General features: G+C 38.6%; 1 protein-coding gene across 6 annotated transcripts in view; it reads right to left on the minus strand.

Moving 5' to 3' along the window:
• The window catches only part of LRRK2 (leucine rich repeat kinase 2), a 122,357-nt gene that overhangs the window by 77,729 nt on the left and 20,515 nt on the right, over nucleotides 1-24,113 (minus strand). For all 6 annotated transcript variants that reach the window (XM_036297040.1, XM_036297038.1, XM_036297041.1 and 3 more), the window contains 7 exons: nucleotides 21,814-21,933; nucleotides 21,200-21,342; nucleotides 21,029-21,108; nucleotides 19,204-19,310; nucleotides 13,726-13,855; nucleotides 10,917-11,041; nucleotides 6,774-6,886 (listed from right to left, as the gene is read on the minus strand). In XM_036297040.1, coding sequence (XP_036152933.1) covers nucleotides 6,774-6,886; nucleotides 10,917-11,041; nucleotides 13,726-13,855; nucleotides 19,204-19,310; nucleotides 21,029-21,108; nucleotides 21,200-21,342; nucleotides 21,814-21,933 — 818 coding nt within the window. The remainder of the gene's footprint in view (nucleotides 1-6,773; nucleotides 6,887-10,916; nucleotides 11,042-13,725; nucleotides 13,856-19,203; nucleotides 19,311-21,028; nucleotides 21,109-21,199; nucleotides 21,343-21,813; nucleotides 21,934-24,113) is intronic.

A 24,113-nucleotide genomic window follows, 5' to 3' on the forward strand; every position in this document is an offset into this window, starting at 1 on the left:
AAGCTAATACTTCAATACATATTGAGTACCTGTTCCATGTCAGGCGCTGTGCTAAATACTTTACATGCATTTTCATAATCTTATTAAATATCATACTCTACTGACTTCATTGATGAGTTCACAAATGGTTAAAGGGCTTGAATAACTATTCCTACAGTCGCACAGATTGTTAATTGCTAAGACCATATCAGGGATGTTTGATTCCACAGCCTGCATGTTGAATCAGGAAAATGCAATGCTGCTTGTCACTATAGAAAATACTAATTGAGAATTTACTCTTTAAGTGCTTTACATGCCTTATCTGTTCATTTCCTCTCCACCACCGCATGGAATAGATTCACCAAACTTTAAAGGCATGGGAACAGAGCTGAAGTCACACAGCTAAAAAGTGTCAGGCCTGAGACTTGAACATACATGTGTCTGCCTTCAAAGCCCAGGATCTTAATCCACTTCCAACCTTTCATCTCAATTCTTCCAGGTGATTTGTTATTATTTACGATATTCTTTAATAGAGGTCACTTCTTTTTCCAGCCCATCACACTAACTGAGAATAACACAGTCAACACACTTTCCAACCACATGACAATCACAGCCATACCTCCCCTCCTTTGACATCGGTGATGTATAACTAACTCTTAGACTGATCCTCTCTGCTTTTCCATGATGCTCTCCTAACTTCTACCATGATGCACATGTCCACCAAATAAATAGCTTTCCTTTAAAAAAAAATGACGTTATCCTTATCAGGACTTTTCCTTTCACGGACACTGGTTTCATGGTATCTCCACTCCAAATCTCTGGTTGATGTCAGCACAGGTCACCATAGAGCTGAAGTGGCTTCAAGCCAGGTGTAAAACCTCTCAACCAACATCTTATACCCTGTCACCATTCTTCCACCCATTCTGTTAAAGAACAGATGTTCATTCCTTTACCAACCTAGTCCCTCGGTGCCTAGCAACTGTCCTCATTCAGCATCTTTTTGTGAATAGGGTGTGGCTAAGCATCATTTTCTCACCTTGTGCCCTTCTCCTCCACATGTCTGGTATCTCCTGACATAAGCGTGTTTACTGTAAATGCTGAAAACATTTTTGAGGCACAACTAATTGTCTACAAGGCAATTTCACCGTAAAAGATAAAATAACACAAAATAAGAAACACTAAAAAGGACAAAATAAAACATGAAAAATTAATAACAAAATTTTAAAAACCTAATTGCGAAAAAATGAACATATATTGTTTTGGAAGTCTTTCATTCACAGTATTATACTGTACTTTTTCTTTATAGGCTGTGGATTCGTCTCCTTGTTTAGCTTCATACTTTTTCAATTTAGGTACTAATTTTTCCTTCCTTAAGAGAGATATCAATTTCAAAGAAGCAAAAATTAATGCTCTTGAAACTGTTGAGAATTAGTAGCCACATCTTTCCTGTTTGCCATAGCTTGGTAAACTTTTGGTGTTGATGGTGGAAGGGATGACTGTGCACACCAAAGGATTTGCAAACTACATTACCATTTTCCAACATAGTATAAAATCTGGCTTTACATGTGGTTTTGCAATCTGGCCTCATATATAGTACTTGTCATCCACTACTTTAGGATCACCATGTCTCCTCCTTACTATAGAGACCATTAAGAGGGCTAAGCCAGTGGTTCTCAACCTTCCTAATGCCACAACCCTTCAATACAGTTCCTCATGTTGTGGTGACCCCCAACCATAAAATTATTTTCGTTGCTACTTCATAACTATAATTTTGCTACTGTTATGAATTGTAATGTAAATATCTGATATGCAGGATGTATTTTTATTGTTACAAATTGAACATAATTAAAGCATAGTGATTAATCACAAAAACAATATGTAATTATATATTGTGTTTTCCGATGGTCTTAGGTGACCCCTGTGAAAGGGTTGTTCGACCCCCAAAGAGGTTGCGACCCACAGGTTGAGAACCGCTGGGCTAAGCTTTATATAATACTAGAGGCCCGGTGCATAAATTTGGGCACCAGTGGGGTCCCTCGGCCTGTCCTGCAGGATCAGGCCAAAATCAGCTCTCTGACATCCCCTGAGGGGTCCGGCATCGCAAGAGGGTGCAGGCCAGGCTGAGGGACCCCACCAATACACGATTGGGGTGGGAGAGACGTGGTAGGTTGGCCAGCCAGGGAGGGGCCACGGGAGGGCTCCAGGGCATGTCTGGCCCATCATGCTCAGTCCTGATTGGCCAGACCCCAGCAGCAAGCTAACCTACCAGTCAGAGCATCTGCCCCCTGGTGGTCAGTGCACATCATAGCAAGCGGTTGAGGGCCTTAGCATATCATTAGCATATTACATTTTGATTGGTTGAACGGATGACCAGACAATTGGATACTTAGCATATTAGGCTTTTATTATATGGGACAACAATGGGGATACTGCAAGAATTTAGTCAACGGAGAATTAAAATCAAACCCACAACTAGCTAAAATACATTAAGTCTGTCAAATGTAAACCAAATCGTCAACTGGTTATTTTATCTTTGAGAAATTGCCTTTGTGTCAATTTGTCACTCAGCAAAAATACTTGCAGCCAAGATGTTCGTGGCAAAAGAATGCTTGTGATGAAAATACCTAGAACCTCACCTCCTTAGCCTCACTCACTGTTCAGTGGGACATCATTTCATCTAGCATTTCAACAAGACACCTCTAGCCTTGCCTCCCTTTTTCCTGCCATTGTTTCCATCTTCACAAATCTCTAGGTAGTAAGCCAGCTTTGGAGCCAATTAAATTTGAGTTTAAATCCTGTCTCATCAGTTAACAGTTCCATGAATTTGAGAACCATTAAAATGAATTACATAACATTTTTCTCACAAGTGGTCTTTATTCAGACAGTGTTATTCAAAAAATATTTAAAAATTTAAAAGTGGTGCAAGCGGAAGCTAGAGGGATGGCTCAGTATCCATCTTGGCTTCCTCACCTCTAAAATGAACCTAATGCCAGGTGGTACTTGAAATATCCGGGGAATCACTTTGTACATTATGATTGTCAAACCACTATCCTGCATACCTAAAGCTAATATAAAGTAATATTGAATGTCAACTGTCACTGAAAAATAAAATAAAATAGCTGAATGATCCTAATAATTCTGGGTTCTTTTGAGGATGATATTACTCATTGTGTAATAAACATTGAGTGATGTCCACAGTTCAGGCCTGGGCTGACATTCTCCTCAGATAAAAAAATACTTCTAAGTGGGAGACAGAGTATAATTAAATCAATCTTCCATTCCATCAAGCTACCACTTCCCTTCATTTCTAAACTTATTAAGAGAAAAGTCTATACCCACTAACTCCACATTCTCCCCACCCCTTAGTTTCCTATAATCAGACTTCGGTCCTGACCACTCTGAATTCAAACCATTCAAAGAAAAAAAAGTCCTTTAATAACTGACTTGCTGCTTTTCCCTCCCTTGATTTCCATGACACAATATGCCCCTAATTATTCCATGACACAATATGCCCCCAAAGCCATTCTGTTGCCCCTCTCCTTTACAATCTCTTCTTTCAACATCAAACTTTGTCCAAAGGTCTTTTCTTATGACTCTTCTATTCATGGATGGAATTCCACCATGACACAACCTCAAGTCACCATAACAACAATAGCAACAACCATGAGGATAATGCCAAGACCCGTGGAGTACTTGCTATGTGCCAGATATTCGCATATATTAACTCATTTGATCTTCACAACAACCCTATAATGTAGAGTAAACAGACTATTATTAGCCCTACTTTATAAATGGGAAAAATTGAGATTGAAACTGATAACTCAAGGTACAAGTGTAAACTGTTTTAAGCTCTCAGCCCACATTTCTTGGGATTATATAGCAAAAAAAATTGTTAAAAAGTAAGACATAGGAGTTGACTGATTTCTTGGCATCAAGGTACTTACTGGCAGATCTGGGTCTCTTGACTCCTCACTGTCAACTATATCACACTCATAGTCAATAACTTTAGAAAACATTGGGCTAACTAGACTCAGAGCTAGCTTAAGGCGTTTCTGGTACCTCCTGCTTCTCACAAACACATGCCATGAAAAAAAAATGAACTGCCGGCTCTTCTAAGTTCCTAGAATACTGTTCATAAAGCTAGGAGAGCTCAGAAATGCTCATGTAGAACAACTGATTTCATGCATGCCTTTATTCTCCTCACTGGGTTACGGGATCCATGACAGAGGGTACTAAAATGTATTCATTTTTGGCTTCCCAATGGCTAACACAGTTCCTTCCACATCCTTACTTTGATCAAATATTCCTAGAATCAAATTCAACCTATTATATTGCTATATTCAAGGATCATCTTAAGGTTTAAGTATAAATGCTTTAAATATATCATAGACAATTACATGACAATTTCAGTTGAAATTGAATTTGTAAAGGAGATCTCTCTGCAGGCTATATTCTAATTAATTCATGACATTTTTCAGAGTATATTAAATCACATGAAATCATTTCCATTAATGACCTTTTCTGCTCTCTTCCTTTCACAAAAGCATTAACCCTAATCATTCTTTACTTCTTTACTCTTATATCTTTCATAAAGAACCAATTTATATTATGTTAAACTTCCTAACCACCTTAATTCCATCAATACCTTTGCCTTACACAATACAAACATAATTTAGCTCTTCTCCTCTTTTCATACTTATATGATTATTGATTATCCTATCTAATAAAAGAGAAACATGGTAATTAGCGTATGACCGCTAGCCTTCCCATTGGCTAATCAGAGAGATATGCAAATTAACTGCCAGCCAAGATGGTGGCTGGCAGCCAGGCAGCTGGAAGCTAACATGAGGCTTGCTTGCTTCAGTGACAGAGGACTCCAACATTCCCCACCTGCCGCTGCCCGCCTCTGAGCTTGCAGTTTGAAACATTGTAACAAATATAGAAGCTAAACAAAACCCCAGAAACCCGCTTTCAGCCAGCCCGGATCTAAGAGCTGGAGTTGATACAGTGTTTTGAGATTATAGAACCCAAACAAACCAGATACCTGCTTTCAGCAGCAGAGGCCTCAGAGCTGGAGCCAGAGCTAAAGCTGACCCAGAATAAAAAAAGTAAAAAGAAAAAAAGGAGCAGTTGGGAGCTTCAGTCACCCGCCAGCCTGAAAACAGCCCTCAGCCACTCACCCAGACTGGCCAGGCACCCCAGTGGGGACCCCCACCCTGATCCAGGACACCCTTCAGGGCAAAACAGCCAGCTACCACTTATGCACCAGGCCTCTATCCTATATAGTAAAAGGGTAATATGCCTCCCAGCACCAGGATCAACGGAGCCGAGAGGCCTCCCAGCACCGGGATCAGTGTGACAGGGGACAGCGCCCAAACCCCCTGATTGCCCTGCTGCTCTGTCTGTGACAGGGGACAGGGCCACAACCTCCCTATTGGCCCTGCTCTGTTCCTGACAGGGGAAGGCGCCCCAACCCCCCAATCAGCCCTGCGCTGTGCCTGATAGGGGGGAGCTCCCAACCCCCTGATCACCCTGCAGCTCTGTGTGTGACAGTGTGCGGCGCCCCAACCCCCAGATCGGCCCTGCTCTGTGTGTGACAGGGTGCGGCACCCCAACCCCCCCCCCTCCACGGGCCCTGCTCTGTGTGTGACGGGGTAGAGCCATAACCTCCCCATCGGCCCTGCCCTGAGCGTGACAGTGGCAGCACCCCAACCCCCTTATCTGCCCTGCTCTGTGTGTGACAGGGGCAGTGCCCCAACTCCCCTATCAGCCCTACTCTGTGAGTGACAGGGGGGAGCTCCTCAACCCCCTGATCAGCCCTGCTCTGTGCGTGACAGGGGGCTGCGCCCCAACCCCCTGATGGGCCCTGCTCTGTGCGTGACAGGGGGTGGCGCGGCAACCTCCCCATTGACCCTGCCTTGAGTATGACAGGGGACGGTGCCCCAACCCCCCAATCGGCCCTACCCTGAGCGTGACTGGGGGTGGCATCGCAACCTCCGGATCCGCCCTGCTCTGTGCATGACAGGGGCCGGCGCCCCAACTCCCTATTCGGCCCTGCTCTGAGCCCGACCAGGGGCTGCACCTAGGGATTGGGCCTGCCCTCTGCCACCCGGGAGCAGGCCTAAGCCAGCAGGTCGTTATCTCCCGAGGGGTCCCAGACTGCGAGAGGGCACAGTCCAGGCTGAGGGAACCCCCCCCCCCCCGAGTGCACAAATTTTTGTGCACCGGGCCTCTAGTATTAATTATAATATATTATCATAAATGTGCATAGATATGTACCTACCTAAAAATGGGAAGAAACAATGCCACACAGAAACACTTCAGAGGTTATCTCTGAGGAGAGCAACAAAAGCAAGCAAAGGCAATAGAAGAAGACTTCCATGCTGTGCCACATGTGTCTTTATGGGCCAAACTTTTTGAAAACAGCAGCCATAGCTCCTGACATCACCCCTGAGGCTCAGCTGTGTATCTGGCTCTTCAGTTCTGTTTCTGGTTGGGCAAACGTGAGTGGCTTTATGTTACTAGCAATCAAAAGAACCTGTCCAAGCCAGGGGTTGATAGCACACTCACAGTTGATCGTTGTAGTTAAAAGTATACTTATCTTAGCGGGAATGGCACACCTCTTCACTCCTGTATCCCTACTGTCATCTTACCACACAACTTCTCTAACCACAGAACTTCCTACTATCAGAGTAAACAGAACATAGAAAACTTACACTAAAAATGCCTCCTATTTCCCCAAACTTCATATCCTGATTAACAGTATAAAGGCAGAAAATCTATATTGTACCTACCCTGTTTAAAGATCCCAGGACCAGTTTGTGAATATCATTCCTGAAACACTGATTTGTAACCATTTTTAGCTTGTGTTGATATTCGGTATCTTCTGTGAATTCCTCTGGCATGCCTAAAGGCAAAAATACATACATAGATACGTACATATATACATACTTTTCTCATAAATATTTAAGCTGAACAGATTGTCACTTGCTAGGAATGATCATAATTAACAATATACTGTACTTTCTTTCTAATACATTTTTTTTTTTTTACCAAGGGGAAAAAGAACCCTAGCCTCACTTAGGAATTTATAGAAGTAGTTCATCATTGAATATAAAATAAATACAGTGAGTGTGGATGTTTACTGAAAGGAGCAAAAAGCAAAAAGTTATTTTGGTTGAGGAATTTTCTGTGGCAAACAATCTCTTTTTTGTATGAGTAGGCTGTACTCATACAAGGAGCTAGAAGATTTTTGTGCAACAATGGACAACTTGAGAAAAGTTCAAATTTATTTGAACTACCAAAAAAAAAAGGTCAGATATAAAATGTAGGCAAAAAGAGCAGTTGAAATAATAGTGAAAAAATAAAGATTGCATTTTAGTGCTATGCTGGGAAAGAGCATAGCGTTTTCTGAAAAATCCCCTAAGGCTGTATATTGTTATTTAAAGGAAACATATGCCTTATTAAACTACGTTGTACCTAAACTATCCAAAACTGTTAGAAAAAACCTGGACGTTAAAAAATTGATTATGCAATAGAATATTAAGTAAAATTATTATGAATGAATGAGGTTTCCAAAACCTGAGACTATAAAAATAATTATTAATAACCGATTATTTATCTTTCACTTTAAAAATTGTATTAACACAAATTATAAATTGGCTGTATATAGCTTTTCATTTTTTAGCAAATATATGAATGCCTGCTATCAGTTAGTAACTATGGTATCATGAAATTTTCTTACATGCAGGGAATACCACAGTGGATAAGCCAGGCTAGATTCTCAGACTCCTGGAATTTGCAGCCCTCTTTTTTTTCTATTGCTTTATTAGGTATCATCTGCATATTGCCAAGCAAATACATTTTTACTTAATTCAGTTTATTTGTTTTAACAATCCATCTGCAATATTTGTCCTTCTAGCATCATAGTTCTTCTAGCTATTTGAATACAGCTTCTCTCTCTTTTTTTTTTCTGCTTAAATACCATAAGATCTTATTTATATGTGGAATCTAATGAAGAAATAAACTGACAAACAAAATAAGACCAGAGGAATGAATACATGAAACAGATTGACAGATCTCAGAGGCTCGGGGCTAGGGGAGAACTGGAAGAGAGTAACCAAAGAACATATATGCACAAATGCATAGTCCATGGACACAGACAATAATGTGGTGAATGCCCGGGGGGGGGGGGAGGGGGGAAGGAGTGAAAACAGGAGAAATCTGTAGTAGTGTCAATTAAAAAATCAGTCCTTATTTTAAAATTTATTCAAACAGGTTCTGACATTCGCTATTGCTGTAGGATCTTGGGGAAGTCACTTAAACTCTGTGTCTCACTTTCAGTGACCAAGACCACATTAACCTCTGAGGCTGCCCATTACATCACAAGCAGATGTGCCAAGAAAAAGCAGGCCTGTTGAGTAGTAAAAACTTAGTCTTATTAGACATCTTTCTTTTATTAAGACCAAACGAACATTTCCATAAATTTCATTTCTGGATTGTTACATCACTGAAGTTCTACTATCCAGAATGCATCTAATTTCCTTTCCACATAATAGCCCTTTAAACCGTATGGACAGCAAAGTTAATGAGGGCAGAATCCATAATTTAATCATCTCCAGACCCCCAAGGGTTTCAAGCAAAGTGCTTTAGATATAACTGCTGTTCGATACACCGTAGCTGCACAAATGTGTATCTAAAAGTGCCTACTCAAGAGTCAGGCTGCAGTTGAACATCTGGCTCCATTATTTACGATGTCACCTTAAAATATCTGCATCTTTGACTCCGTTTCATCATCTGTAAAATGGCAACAACAACAAAAAGTAGCAACTGCTTGGTGGGTTGCTGCAAGAATTTAAAAAGTTTATATACATAAAGCACTTCCAATAATACCTGACACATTGTTAGGTATTATTGTTATTAGCTATAAATGAGGGGACTTTAATATAGTTTTTGTATCCTTCTGAATCATCTCTTCTCCAAATTAAACAGATTCAGCCCCTTACTGTTATTACGGATGTGGTTTTATACTACTAATCACTTTCTTCTATGCACTTTCCAATTTACCTATGCCCCTTCTTAAAGAATTTTATGTTATTTCCACTAGAACTGACATGAGTCAAGAAAGAACAAAGCCAAATAATATTTCATTAAAATAATTGGGTCTTGATTATTATTTTTTAAAGCAACTGGCTCAATCATTTCAATAAGGTAATGGTAGTTTAAAAAGGGAGGAATTGCACAATACTAGATTGAAAGAAATTTAAGAGCCATAACACCAGAGGATATATGTGGTCTTAAACTGGGTGCTGAATTATACAAACTTGCTATAATGAACATCTTTGTTTCAATTAAGGAAGTATGAATATGGTCTGGGTAATAAATGATTGCATGTACATCCGGGTATCTTAAAAGCACCTCAAATTAAAATGTTCAAATCAGAACTATATTTAACCTCAAAATTACTGGGGTACTGATACCACAGTTACTAACAGATATACAGACCGGTATGATAGGTTATAGTATTGTACAGTAAGGTATGGTGCAGCATGGTGTGGTAGAGTGTCAATATGATATGGTAGCATAGAGTAAAGTAGATGATTAAGCCTTTACCTAATAGAGAAATGTATGATAATGGCAGGTTTAGGATGATTTCATTTCAAAAGAAAAAAAAAACTGGACTTCCAAAAAATTGGAAATTTTATAGAACCTAAAAAAGTAATATCCCTGATATCAATGAGCAGAAAGTCATGCCAAATGTATCTCCTATGCCTTCATCCATCCTCTCCTCCATCGCTGGGCCGCCACCATATCATCACCTGCAACCCCACATCCCTGTAACCAGGCTCTCCCTATGCCCCTCGCCCTGTACACCACTGTGCTATTGTTATAAACTGCAGATCTGGTCATGACACACCAAGCTTAACCACCTTTAATAAGGTAGAACTGACTTCCAGGAATAAAGCACAAGTTTCTCAGTGTTGCATTCAAGGCCCTATACTTCCAGGCTTGTGCCTGTCCTTCCACATTCGCCCTCAGGCACTGCTCTCCTCTACGGCAGACCACATGGTGCACTTTCTCCTTCTGCTTGAAATGTCCTTCCTGACTTTTCTACCAGGTCAGCCCTGCTCACCCTTCCACGGCAATATCACAGTCTCTGACCTACTCCTTTGAATACATTCTTTATGCCTCCATCAAGTATGATTGTAACCTTTATACAAAGATCTAAAACAGCTCCTCTCCCACTGTCTGAAAATTCATTATTTACATGTCCGTTTACCTCTGAGCTCCTAAAATAGTACAATTATGCTTGCTTTCCCCTTCCCCACCCACCTATCTTTCATACCCTGTAGCCATCACAATGTTTAGAACATGAGGCACTTAATAAATATGTGTTGAATGAATGGAGGAGCAGATGTTTTGAACGGACCCTGAAGGACAAACAGGTCATAATAGATGTAAATAGGAGGTAGAAGAGGGAGGAGATGGGAGCTATTCAGGTTAATGAGTAAAAATCACATGGTTCTGTTTGAGAAATATTAATTCAGCAAGAGTGTAAAAGGTCTGAAAAGAGCCAAGACAAGAAGCGTGAAAATTAGTTAGCTATTTTTATAGTTCAGACAAAAACAAAACAAAAATAACTTGGACTCAGTGATGCCAACAGAAATAGAAAAGACTTATTAAAGACGGATACTCTCCTTGGAAATACTTGCACTGTAATTACTTCTTGTGTAAATAAGTTATTGAACTTTCTTATTAAATTTCCTTATACATTAATCTGTTCCGCATCATTTTCCTTTATTTTGGATTAGTGGAAAGAATTGCATTCGTTAGGCAGAAAATGGCCCTTTAATTTTTGCCTAGAAAGTTCATACTTGTAAGAAGACAAAAATCCATTTAAATTGCTATCTCTTCCCACAGTCAATTATGTAGCTTACCTGGAAGCATAAAATGTAAAATGGCTCGAAGTGCCTCCAGCTGCACTGACAATGATGTCCCGTGACTTTTCATAACTGTTATTATTTTGGGGGCCACTGCTGCCATTACATCCAGGGAAATGTTACTAGAGATACAAGATTGAAATGCTTATTAAAAATACAAACTGATTTCCTTGTACGAGCACCAATTTGAAACAAGTGCATGGAAACAGAACCAATACCTTCTATCAGAAAAGGCTATCTGAAAATGCATTTGAAATTCAGTGATATGAGCATACATAATTTTAATTATTCTTTCATTAAACTTTAACCTCAAGAAGTTGAATTCACAGTCACCTGGGCATTCTTTTATTCCCTTTCAAATACTAACAATTCCCATATGGGTGCCACATGGGTTACTGGCAACAACCCTGAAAAGTAGAAGTTATTTCCCCATTTTCCAGATGAAGAACTTAAGCTGATAGAGGTTAAATATCAAGGTCCTATCACTAGAAGGTGATAGAGCCAGGGCTGGAAGGTAAACTCACCTGACCCTCAAGGTAAGGGCTCTTTACATCATACTGCCTGCCTCTTCTAAAAAACAGCACCAGACTCCTTATACCATCTTCTAATTAGTTTTATTTGCATTAAAGTCTTGATTTCTTTAAGGCATTTTAACTATTCTTTCTTAATTTTATTTTACTAGAGGCCCGATGCACGAAAATTTGTGCAAGAGTAGGCCTTCCTTCCCCCGGTTGCCGACACCAGCTTCCCTCCGGCACCAGGGATCTGGGCTGGCTTCCCTCTGGCCCCGGCTTCCTCAGGAAGGACGTCCGGAAGATGTCCGGTCTAATTAGCACATTACCTTTTTATTATTATAGATTTTCAGTTACAGTTTCCATTTAATATTATTTTATATTAATAATCATAAACTTTACAAATTAAAGTGGTCCCCTTGATATTTCAAATACCCACCTGACCCCACACATAGTTATTACAATATTATTGATTATATTCCCTATGCTGAACCTTACATCCCATGACTAGTTTGTTAACTACCAATTTGTACTTCTTCATCACTTCACCTTTGTGCCCCCGTCCCCCAACGTCCCTCCCCTCTGGCAACCATCAATCTGTTCTCTGTACCTATGAGTCTGTTTGTGTTTTGATTGTTTGTTTGTTTTGTTCTTTAGATTTCACATATAAGTGAAATCATATGGTACCTGTCTTTCTCTGTCTGTCTTATTTCACTTAGCATCATACCCTAGTCTATGTCCATCCATGGTGGTGCAGATGGTAAAATTTCATTCTTTTTTATGGCCAACTAGTATTCACTAAGAACCATATCCTCACTTTGCATGGTTCTATGGTCATTGAAATACAGTCCCTCTTTTCCACCTTAAAGTTCCAGTTTAAACACATCCCCTCTTTGTACTCTCCCTCATTGGGCAATTCCAGCTGAGTTCTCACCACTATGCCTCTTACACATCACTGCCATTGCATCATCACACAGTGTGTTATTATCTGTTGACATATCAGTCTCCCCAACTACACAATGAATTTTCAACATAGGTGTATTGTCAGTTAACTCTGAATCTCCAGGACTGGAACTGTATGCATATTATATGTGAGCAAATAGCCAGAAACACGAATTGCCCAGAATCTACAAAATCTTAAACTGTAGGTTAACTCCACTGTGTTTTCACCTCATTTATAAAGATTCACACACTTGCAGGACCATGAAAATCACTATCTATGATAAACTTCATTTAAACATTCAAGAGCAACTTTTAAATAAGAGAAATTCAACTCAAAGATATGACATATATAAACACAAATAGATTAGCTGGGCTGATGAAGAAAACAATGTAATCCTATTCCTTTTACATCTATAGATGTGCTACATACAATTCCTCATGCTGTATGCATTCCATTTATTCATATTTAATAACAATATTAATAATAATTATGATTTATTGAGTGCTTATTCCACCAGGAATTATCCTCATTTCTTTCTTTAAATTAATTCATTTAATTCTTACACTCTAAATGTACAACTGATACGCTTATTGTTATACCTCTTCACTAATGAGGCACCTGAAATTTAGAGGCAAAACAGTTGGCTCAGATTAGTAGGAAAACCAGGACACGAAATCAGTTTTTAATGCAACGTCTGTGCCATGCAGTTTTCCTATTATGCATGACAGCATTCTATACAGCCTATTTTTGTTTGACATTTACTCAGACTATGACAAAGTTACCTCACATTCTTTGGCATAAATGTAAAAAGGCCCTGAGCGTATCCTGTAGCCCCATCACCCACCCCCAGATCTGGTCTCTGCTGTGCCTCTAACCAGCCAGGTAGTCTTGACATCTCTGGACTTGGACTAGCTGTGAACAAAAGTTTCCCAGCTAAGGAATAAACAGGAAGAGAAGACAAAGTTAATTTAAGTGAAGGGACAACCATAAAAGTTAGTTGTGAAAAATCAACAATTAGAAGCCATAGCCTGATCTGAACTTTAATACCTTTCATACACAATAATTTGAAAAACTATTTAAGGTTATGTGCTTTATAATTGCCACTTTGAAAACCGTAGTCAGCACCAAGCATGAAGCACAGATGCAAACCTTCAACATATTTCTACAATCTCTACCATCCCTTTCAATATTCAGATAAGTCTGTGATATCTTGATATGATATTATATTACACAATGTTTCAATTATCAAATGCCTTATTTTTCTTTTCATTCTTAGAAATATGCTTGAAATATTTCTATTCTACCTTGTCCAATATTACATATTCTGCATAAGTTTATGAATCTATATTACCTTCCTTCAAAAAGATGATTCAGCATTTTGCAGCCACTTTCAGCCACTTCAGGGGAGTGTAGATGCCTCTTCATCAACTCCAGCACATTCAGGTAGATTCCTTTTGACAACAGGATTTTTCTGAAATTAACTACAAGATTTTTAAATGTTACTTGTAGAAATGAATACACATAGACTACTAAAGAGTCTAAAATCAGAGGAAAGTATATATACAAGTCTATATGTAATTTATATTTCATTGACAACTTTACAATCATTAATATTTGCTTCATTATAATATATACTATTTCCAGTGGTTTTTCATTTATGAACCATTTGTGGAGGTTTTAATTTTAAAAGTTTTATTCACCGAGTAAATGGCTACCAATGTAATCACCATACCCTCGGCCATGTGAAAAGAGTGTTTTTGCAGAATGTTTTAAAATATTGCCCTCCAAAGTAAGATTGAAAGTTAAGTTTCATTCTAATATTTAAAATAATTTCATGACATAACTGTATTTATATAGAGCTAAGACTCACTAGGTATATTAGACACTAGTGATCTGGGAAAAGTTACAGGTGTGTGGAGATATTGACCATCCTCTCTCTTTCCTTGAGGGACCATAAGGTGGGGCCAGAGACTGGAACCAGACTGGAACCAGAAGGTAGCCTTGAGCTACCTTCTCCATTTGCCCTAGTGGACTCTAAAAACATTTTCATATCTATGTGTGCCTTCTTAGGCGAAGTAATGGAAAGCCCTGATATAGACCGTAATAATTACTTATTTTCACAAGACTTAAGAAACACATAGATATGTTTTACAGCTAATTTTACATTACATGTAAATAACCATATCCCAACAATAACGATTACAGAATAATTTTCCTCTTCCAATGAACTTTCTTCACTAAATACACATCCAATGTCTTAAAGTCTCCATATAAATATAAATTGTTTTGAAACCTCTCTAAAAATATTAATTCCATCATTATACAATATAAGTCAATACTTTGAAAGCAGTAGAAAATGAAACTTAAAACATTTTAACTTATGTGCTTTTTTTTTATATATATATTTTATTGATTTTTTACAGAGAGGAAGGGAGAGAGATAGAGAGTTAGAAACATCGATGAGAAAGAAACATCGATCAGCTGCCTCTTGCACATCCCCCACTGGGGAAGTGCCCGCAACCCAGGTACATGCCCTTGACCGGAATCGAACCTGGGACCTTTCAGTCCGCAGGCCGACGCTCTATCCACTGAGCCAAACCGGTTATGGCAACTTACGTGCTTTTTAAAAAATGAGTTATCAATCTCAAATTGGGAAAGGAAAAAAAGAGGACAAAAATCAGAAGGAAGTGGAAGTGATATACACATTCTAAATTCCTGCCAAAGCCTGAAAAACCCATACCTTTCAAAGACATCTAAAATATCACACATTAAAATGTGGTAAGACCTTGGTTCTTTCGCTTGGTTACATCAGAAGTTTTAATAACCCCTCCTAAAGTGGTTAAAGTCTAACCAAGGAGATACTTTAAAATATAGAAGTTATTCTAGACAAGCAGTTTGCAAATGTTAAGGGTGCCTCAGAATCACCTGTGAGTTTGTTAAAACATAGATTGACTGGGTCCCAACTCCAGAATTTATGATTCAGTAGGTCCATATAGGGGTCTAGAATTTACATTTTTTAACAAGTTCCCTGGCAATGTTCCTGGTCCAGAGACCATACTTTCAGAACCACTATCTTGGACGCTAACTCAATTTGAGACTTGAAAATTGAGAACAGAAATTTCATGAAACACTAGACCTAGAGAAGAAATTTCATCATAGAGTCACTTTACAGTTTACAGAACACTTTGTACATTTTATCTCATTTACCAACTGCCTACATAATATTCTTGACTTCATTCCATTTTAGTGATAAATTATCTGCTTTAAAAGACCATTAGCAAGAGGCAACTCCTTCAGGGCTTTACTTCAATAGTCACCTTCTTTCATGGCTGCCTAGTCTCAATTTCATCTCCTCTGACCCCTAACACATTTCCTCCAAAAAACTGTTTTGTTTTTTTTCTTAGCTACCGGGCATATCAGATATTTTTATTTAGTCTTATTATCTCTCTTCCCCACTACGGTTTAAGCTCCATGAGCCTGAGATTTCTATTAAATTGTTTTATCCCAAGTGCCTAAGGCATGGGGTGGTACATAACAGGACTTCAATAATTAATAAATTAAAAATGAAAACATATGTCACTACGTTTGATTCTTTGCCTTAAGACCACAATGGCAGAGTCTAATGGACTGGCTGCCAATCCAGTCATATTTCTAGAAAAACCACAGCCAGCCCTGCACATTCAATGTTCTCAAGTGTATTTCAAGGAGAAGTTGCCCACGAGGGCTGGTGAGCGAGCTGCTCAATGCCTTAATGTTCTCCTAAGGCAGAACTCCAAGGATGACTCAAAGGGGTCTGTGGGCAGTTTACCTGGCAGGTGGCCAAGAGCAAAGAAGTAAGGAACCAGAAAGAGCAGAAAACTGGTTCTGAACAAAAATATCAAGGTCGACTTCAAATGTAACTGATCTCCTGACACCCTAATAAAGGAGCAGGCCAAATCTCACAAGTCATGACTGTTTTGTTGACATATCAATGACGGCGATTTCTAGGTAAAGAATCACAGCACCGACGCCATGTTGTTCGTGCATGGCGCTCCACGCAATGACAGCCCAGTGTGGCCCTTACTTTCAGGAGCGAGGTCCCTATCCAGGCTCCGTGCAGTACAAGCTGGGATTGGAGAAGAGCAATGCCTTTTCTTACCACTCCTGCCCCATTATTATCCCCACAGACACCCCCTGTCTCCCTGCAAGGACTCCTGCCACCCCAAGCCTTTTATTCAAGTGCCACCAGAGAGGTGGAGGGAGAAAGGAAGAAAAGGAAGAACAAACGCTTTTCCCCCTGGATTTCACTTCCATAACAGCGTAAGAAAACATGCAAGAGGTAGTTTCTGGATTCCTTTCACTAAACACAGGTTCTCTAGTACACTGGTCCCTGTCTCAGATTTTCAGTATTTTCCTTTCTCCAAAAATATTCTGCAAGAGCTGTCAATCCCAATGCCTTTATAATCATTTGCAGATCTCTCTGTAGCTCCTGCTGGGTGGCCTCAGGCAGTGGTTGACTTTACACCTCCCTGGAGACCCAAGAGCCAGTGTACCCAGTGGTCAGTGTCAGACCATACCAGATTATAACTCTACACATCCATATACAACACACTCAAGGGGCAGACTCAGTGAACACCAAAGCCCCACTGAAGCATGTCCTGCTCCATAAGGGTGTCTCCTGCACAGCAGCTCTTCCACTGTAGTCACAGATGGTCCCCCAGCCAATTGGCCTGGAGGTCAATTCCTCCCAGTGTCACCAACAGCAATTAAGGCTCAGCTACAACAAGACTGTGCACACAGCACACAAAGGGGTGCACATAGAGCAAGCATGTCAAACGCATGGCCAGTGGGCTGCGAGTTTGACATGCTTGACTTAGCGCCATGATCGGCAAACCACAGCTTGCAAGCAACATGCGGCTCTTTGGCCCCTTGAGTGTGGCTCTTCCACAAAATACCACGTGCGGGCGCGCACGTACAGTGCAATTGAAACTTCATGGCCCATGCGCAGAAGTCGGTATTTTGTGGAAGAGCCGGTATTTTGTGGAAGAGCACATGTGGCACACGAGCCGCAGTTTGCCGAGCCGCAGTTTGCCGACCACTGACCTAGAGTGTCTACCTCAGGCTGAGCCACTGGGGCCTATAGGACACCTACCACATAACGCCACTCTGTCAACTTAAGGAGACTTAGCAGCTCTATCCAATACATAGAAACAAACACAGGGAAGCAGCCAAAATGCAGAGACAAAGAAATATGTCACAAATAAAAGAAATGGAAACATTGGATACAGAGTTCAAAACCAAGGTTATAAGGTTACTCAATAATCTTCTAGAAACCTCCAAGGGACTTAGTGAGATTTTCAAAGATCTTAGTGAGAATGCCAAAAAAAAAAAAAAATAGAAAAAGACCAGTCAAAAATTAAGCATACACCAACTTAAATAAAGAATAATATACAGGGATTCAATAGTAGACTAGTGGATCCCAAGAATCAAATCAATGATTTAAAAAATGAGGAAGCAAAAAACACCCAACTAGAAGAGCAAAAAGAAAAAAGAATCCAAAAATATGAAGATAGTGTAAGAAGCCTCTGGGACAACTTCAAGCGTACCAACATCCGAATTATGGGGGTGCCAGGAGAAGAGAGAGAGCAAGATATTAAAAACCTATTTGAAGAAATAATGACAGAAAACTTCCCCTACCTGGTGAAAGAAATAGACTTACAAGTCCAGGAAGCACAGAGAACCCCAAACAAGAGAACCACATCAAGCCACATTATAATTAAAATCCCAAGAGCTAAAGACAAAGTGAGAATCTTAAAAGCAGCAAGAAAAAAGCAGTTAGTTACCTACAGGGACTGCCCACTCAACTGTCAGCTGATTTCTCAACAGAAACTTTGCAGGCCAGAAGGGAATGGCAAGAAATATTCAAAGTGATGAATAACAAGGACCTAGCAAAGCTATCATTTAGAATTGAAAGTCATATAAAGAGCTTCACAAACAAGAAAAAGCTAAAAGAGTTCATCACCACCAAACCAGTATTATATGAAATGTTGAGTATTCTTTAAGAAGAGGAAGAAGAAAAAGGTGAAGATAAAAAATATCAACAACAAAATGGCAACAAATACATATGTATCAACAATTGAATCTAAAAATCAAACAAATAAGAAATCTAATAAACAGAATAAGCTGGTGAATAAAATAGAATCATTGGCATGGAAATGGAACAGACTGATGATTCTCAAAGGAAAGGGAGGGGGGCGGGAAGAGATTAAACAAAGATCTTATATGAATGTATGCATTACCTATGGACACAGACAATAGAGTGGGGAAGGCCTGGGGTGGGGTAGGGCAGAAACCAGGTTGAGGGGAGCTATGGGGGGAAGAAAGAGGGACATCTGTAATAATCTCAACAATAAAGATTTTTTAAAAAAGAAACTGGTTCATAAAATAGAATATAGGCATACATTGGAAAACTATCCAGGCATTAAAAAATGAAAATGTAAGGATTTATATTTATCAACACAAAAAAAATGTACACTTTGTCTGTATAAGAGTATATGATCCCATTTCTGCAAAAAAAAAAAGGAAATATTTTGTCTATATCATGTGTGAGTACATACAGAGAAGTCCAGAAGAAACACATCAAAGTATTTATTTTCTTAATTTTTTTACCTATATATCAGATATGTATATATATAGAGAGAGAGAGATGTATAATATACATGATGCATGTATATACTTACTATCTATATCAGATATATACATATGACATTTTTAACAATGTGTTGCTTTTATAATGTAAAAAACACAAAATGTGTTTCTTTTTATTAAAAAACGATGGTGTGCCCCTTACCATTTTGTTCTAGGAGAGTGCACAAAGCGTTTGCAGATGCCTGAAAGACTTCTTTTGACGAAGAATGCATCAGCATGGAGAGCATCACTTCCCGATGAGCTGGGAACCTTGCACAAATTCAACCACAATGTTAATCTTTCCAATCATGATCCCAAATATTCACTTCTCTACTCTCTCTAACAAAATACAAGGGCATCTACATATTTTATATCACTTCCACTTACAAGAGTGAATTATGGGTAATCACTTTTATATGTATTTAAAAGTTAGATTTAAATCCATTAAATGCTAATAAATTAGTATTTCTATCTTCAAAGTTGATAAGCAGTAGAAGAGGGAAAAGACTTAGCAAATCTATGAAGAAGTGGTTAGATTTAAAAGAGAAAGCCTGGCTGGCGTGGCTCAGTGGTTGAGCGTTGACCTATGAACCAGGAGATCAAGGTTCGATTCCCGGTCAGGGCATATGCCTGGGTTGCGTGCTTGATCTCCAGTAGGGGGCATGCACGAGGCAGCTAATCAATGATTCTCTCTCATCATTGATGTTTCTATCTCTCTCTTCCTCTCCAAAATCTATCTATCTATCTATCTATTAAAATGGATAAAATGAAAAAAAGGATATAATGGAAGCCAGAAAGGAAAAACAAAAAATTGTAAAGAAGCAGTGTGAGTTTTTGAAATACAGAGCACAGGTATTTTCTTTTAACAATGTATTTATTTTAAAGATTCCTATGGCTATTGACAAATCAGTGTGCTATGAAGTGAAATTTATAACTGCAACATGAATCTACCTTACCCAAACCTCTTGGAAAGATTGCTCAAGGTAAATCAGGATTAGCATTTCCTTTCAAAATAGAGATGTTTAATTAAATAGCAAGTGTGTTATTAGTTCTATTCTAATTGGCAGTGGGTCACTATGCAAACGGGCTATAAGGAATGGATATTACTATTTAAGTTTCCAAGATAAGTCATTTAAATACTGAGAGCAAACAGCACAAGTGTAAGCAGCTGCCACAAGACATGGGTGTGGCCCTGATACAAATCCGATATACACAGATCTCCTGTTTACAGTTTGTATCTTTGGAAAGAAGGTCCGTCTTATGAGGCTTGACTAGCATTCCCATAGAAAGCCTCCTCAAGAGGTATCAGCTACAAATAATGCTCCCAGGAGAAGGCAGGTCAACACTGCAACATCAAGTAGGGAATCATTACAGGAGTCTTCTAAACACATTTAACTCCTGATAGTGACAACCTGCTGGCTAGCCACTGCAACAGAAAAAGTCACAGGTGACTGCGATTTCTATCACCTGAGACTATTTAAAATGGCATTATTTAAAATATATATTATTGTTGATCTCAGAAAAGAAGGGAGGGGGAGAGAGAGATAGAAACATCAATATTGAGAGAATCATTGATCGGCTGCCTCCTGCACGCCCTCTACTGGGCATTGAGCCTGCAACTTGGGCACCTGCTCTTAGGAGGACTCTAACAAGGAACTCCTGGATGCTCAACCCCTGAGCCACGCCAGCCAGGCTAAAATGGCATTTTTAAATGAACAGCCATAAAATTATAAGGTTCTTTCTTGATGATTCATAGTTTACTGAATGACTCTTGACTCCAAATGTCACAGTAATAACTCAAACACACAACCTTTTACTAGTTCCTGAAGGCAATGGGATCACAATATTATATATCCACTACTATTTTGTGAAGGGACTTAAAACATATGTGCTTATATCAAAAATATAACAATGAAATTCGCAGTTATGGTATTTTATATGCATTGATTAGAAATATAATTAAAACATATAAAATCAAAACAACTGACTGGCCATCTTCATCTCCAATCTTCTCGTGCAAACTGTTCTGATACATAAGGAGATTGTTTAAGGCCCAGCAGGCAGCCTCCTGGGTTAGGGGAGGGGAGAAAAAAAACTTGTCAAAACATAAATCATTGAACAAACAATTTTGAATAACTGTAATATTTATGGAGTCCAACCTGCACATGCTTGTTCTTTCTATGCCAAGTTAGGGCTTTGTAACAGGCTTCTAGCCAAAACAATTTATCTTCTTCCTCATCATCTTCATTCTCCTCATTTTCATTCTTTACCTCTAAGTCTTGATTTAAAAAAATGGTCTCAGCTTGAAAAGAACATAAATATATGTCTTACTTACAGTTTGAACAACCAGCTCTAAGTCCATATTTTGAAACAAAACAAACATAGTGAGGTATTCATTAGTAGCGGCTTTGGTTAATTATAAAGAACTTTTTAATAATATATCACACACCTCATGACACTGCTATCCCATCTAGCTAACTGGCCAAATGAGGAAGAGGAAATCAAACAAAACTAATGGACTAGAGGAAGATTAATGAAGATTAGCTGCCCCATAACAAAGTCAAGTCAAAGATGTACTGGTGTATGAGCTTGGGAAATGTTAATCCCCTTGAAAGTATCCTCTACTGGAAAATGAATTACATTAGGACAGAAAGGGCGCTTAATGGGTCCTTCTCTACATATGACTTTCTTGTTATGATGTTATCTTGTTATAATGTGAATAGTCAGGATCAAATGTACCTGGAAGAACTTCCTTTTTAGTAAAGTTACTTACTGAGGAGCGCTAAACAGCTGAGCCCGGCGATTTGCAGCGTTGCATTCTTTGAATACCGCTGCACAGCTTCCACCACAAACTCATGCACCTCGTTTAATACCAGGATATTAAAAAAATTACCTGAAAGTTAAGTGAAATATTAGATGTATTCTCACTCACGAAACTTAAATTAACTTTAATTATTTAACAGTATTTAAATCAGTAAATTTAAGTAGTGAATAGTTTCATGACATTAAAACATACATTTACCTTAATTAAAATAGCTTAATATGATGGCATTAAGTTTTAAAAATTTATTTCATGCAGTCATTCAATAATCTTATGTAGGCAATGGAACTGACTGGGCAAAATTAATATGGTTGGGTGATATTAACTTTGTGTTCTTTGACTCCCTCTCATGCCATTATTATATGAAAACAATGAGGTGTCTGTTATACATGGCTCTACAATATTCATTGTACATAATAGTTTAATTTTCCTGTCTTCTGAAAGATGGGGGGGGGGGTTTAAGGCCCTCCCTTGTCATTAAATGCTTTTGCTGAAACATCCTTCTTTCGCTTAAAGGAATACTGCTAAGAAAATCCATTGGCACACTTATTACTTGATCTTGTCTGTGGAAATCCCAGAAGAAAACCAAGCAACTATTTCAACAACTTTAACCCAACCCAGAAGAAGTCCCCCACCTTTTTACACTCATTCTTCCAAGAATCAACACATCATTCAAAAAATCTAAATCCTGAATAGGAAAAAATAAATGATAATTCCTGAAAGATGTGCCTCTTTCCATTCAGCTTGTTTGTAATTCACTAACCGTTGCCAGGTTTCCTTGCAGAAGTAAGAATGGCACTCCTATTTAGCCATAAATGTAATTAAATGATCCCTGAGAAACAAAGCCAGAATTGGAAAAGATCCTATATAATAAAACACCTAAAACACGCTAGAGAGCAACCAGTGCTTTCAAAATCAAAAGGTAGTTTTACTAGGCATAGCTCTTCGTTACCAATACCCTCATACGTTCTGCCTCTTCCAGATGCACCCACTAAGCAGACATGCTCCCAGCCCTTGGTGATCTCTGGTCTTGGAGTCATTTTAAAAAGATTCTCTTCTACTTTTATCCATTTACCTAAACTTGGTTCTTCTCCCTACTATTATTCCCCTGCCACTGCCAGCTCTGTGACTGGGCAAATACCAGTAAGACTGGCCCCATCTTATTTTCAGATAATTTCTGTAAAAATACATAGTAAATTATATAAGGCTTTCAATGTATTAAACCCCTAATTAGATTACATAATTTGACAAAATGCTAAGTATTTATATCTTGACTTTGAGTTTTTATTTTAATTATGAAGAGAAAGCTAAAAGTTTTATCCAGCTTCTTTTGAAACAATAACAGAGACAATAAATTCTCTAGTTTTTAAATGGAACACATACTAAACCTGTTGAGAAATCAATGAGAGAGAAAAATGCATCCTTATCTGAAGATAAATTTGATGGCTTTTTATTTTCAAAAAGTTACAGAACAACACAAAACTTAGTGATTTGCTATTTTTTCTGGTTCATTTAATTTCAATAGCATAATGCTGCGCACCCTTCATGTGCCATGACAGACCTATTTGGTAAGCAAGTACCATTTCCCTACGCCCAACAGTGAAACCACTTCCTCTGATTCATTACCGGGGATTAAGGTAAACTCAGATTGGTAATATAAGTGGAGCAAGCTGTAACTTGACTGGTAAATTGCAGAACATGAAATAGAGGATTGTATGTTAGTATGGTAATCAATTGTCTATTTTAAGAAATGAAGAGTGGAATTACATTAAAATGCTCTCAAATATCATGTAGCAAGATCTTCATGAAGATTATGACCTTCATGAAACATAATAAATAAAAATCTCACCTGATAAAAAACGATAAACTAGTAATGGCTACTACGTCTTAGAAGAAATGCTTTTGTTTAGGGGATGCAGAAATCCCAGCTCACAGCCTGATTTCACCACTTATTCACTACGTGATCTTGGGTGGCACACACAGACTTGCTGACTGGGTCCTCATGTGTAGGTATGGCGATGTGGTAACATGTCTTAATATTTGAACTTTTATTTCATAGTTTCCAAAGTCATTTCTTATATATAATATTGTTGTTTTATTGATCCTTTAAATCAGGGGTCCTCAAACTACAGCCACATGCAAATACAAATATTGTATTTGTTCCTGTTTTGTTTTTTTACTTCAAAATAAGACATGTGCAGTGTGCATAGGAATTTGTTCATAGTTTTTTTTTAAAACTATAGTCCGGCCCT

This window comes from Myotis myotis, unplaced genomic scaffold (assembly GCF_014108235.1).
Source record: "Myotis myotis isolate mMyoMyo1 unplaced genomic scaffold, mMyoMyo1.p scaffold_m19_p_3, whole genome shotgun sequence".
Taxonomy (NCBI): Eukaryota; Metazoa; Chordata; class Mammalia; order Chiroptera; family Vespertilionidae; genus Myotis; species Myotis myotis.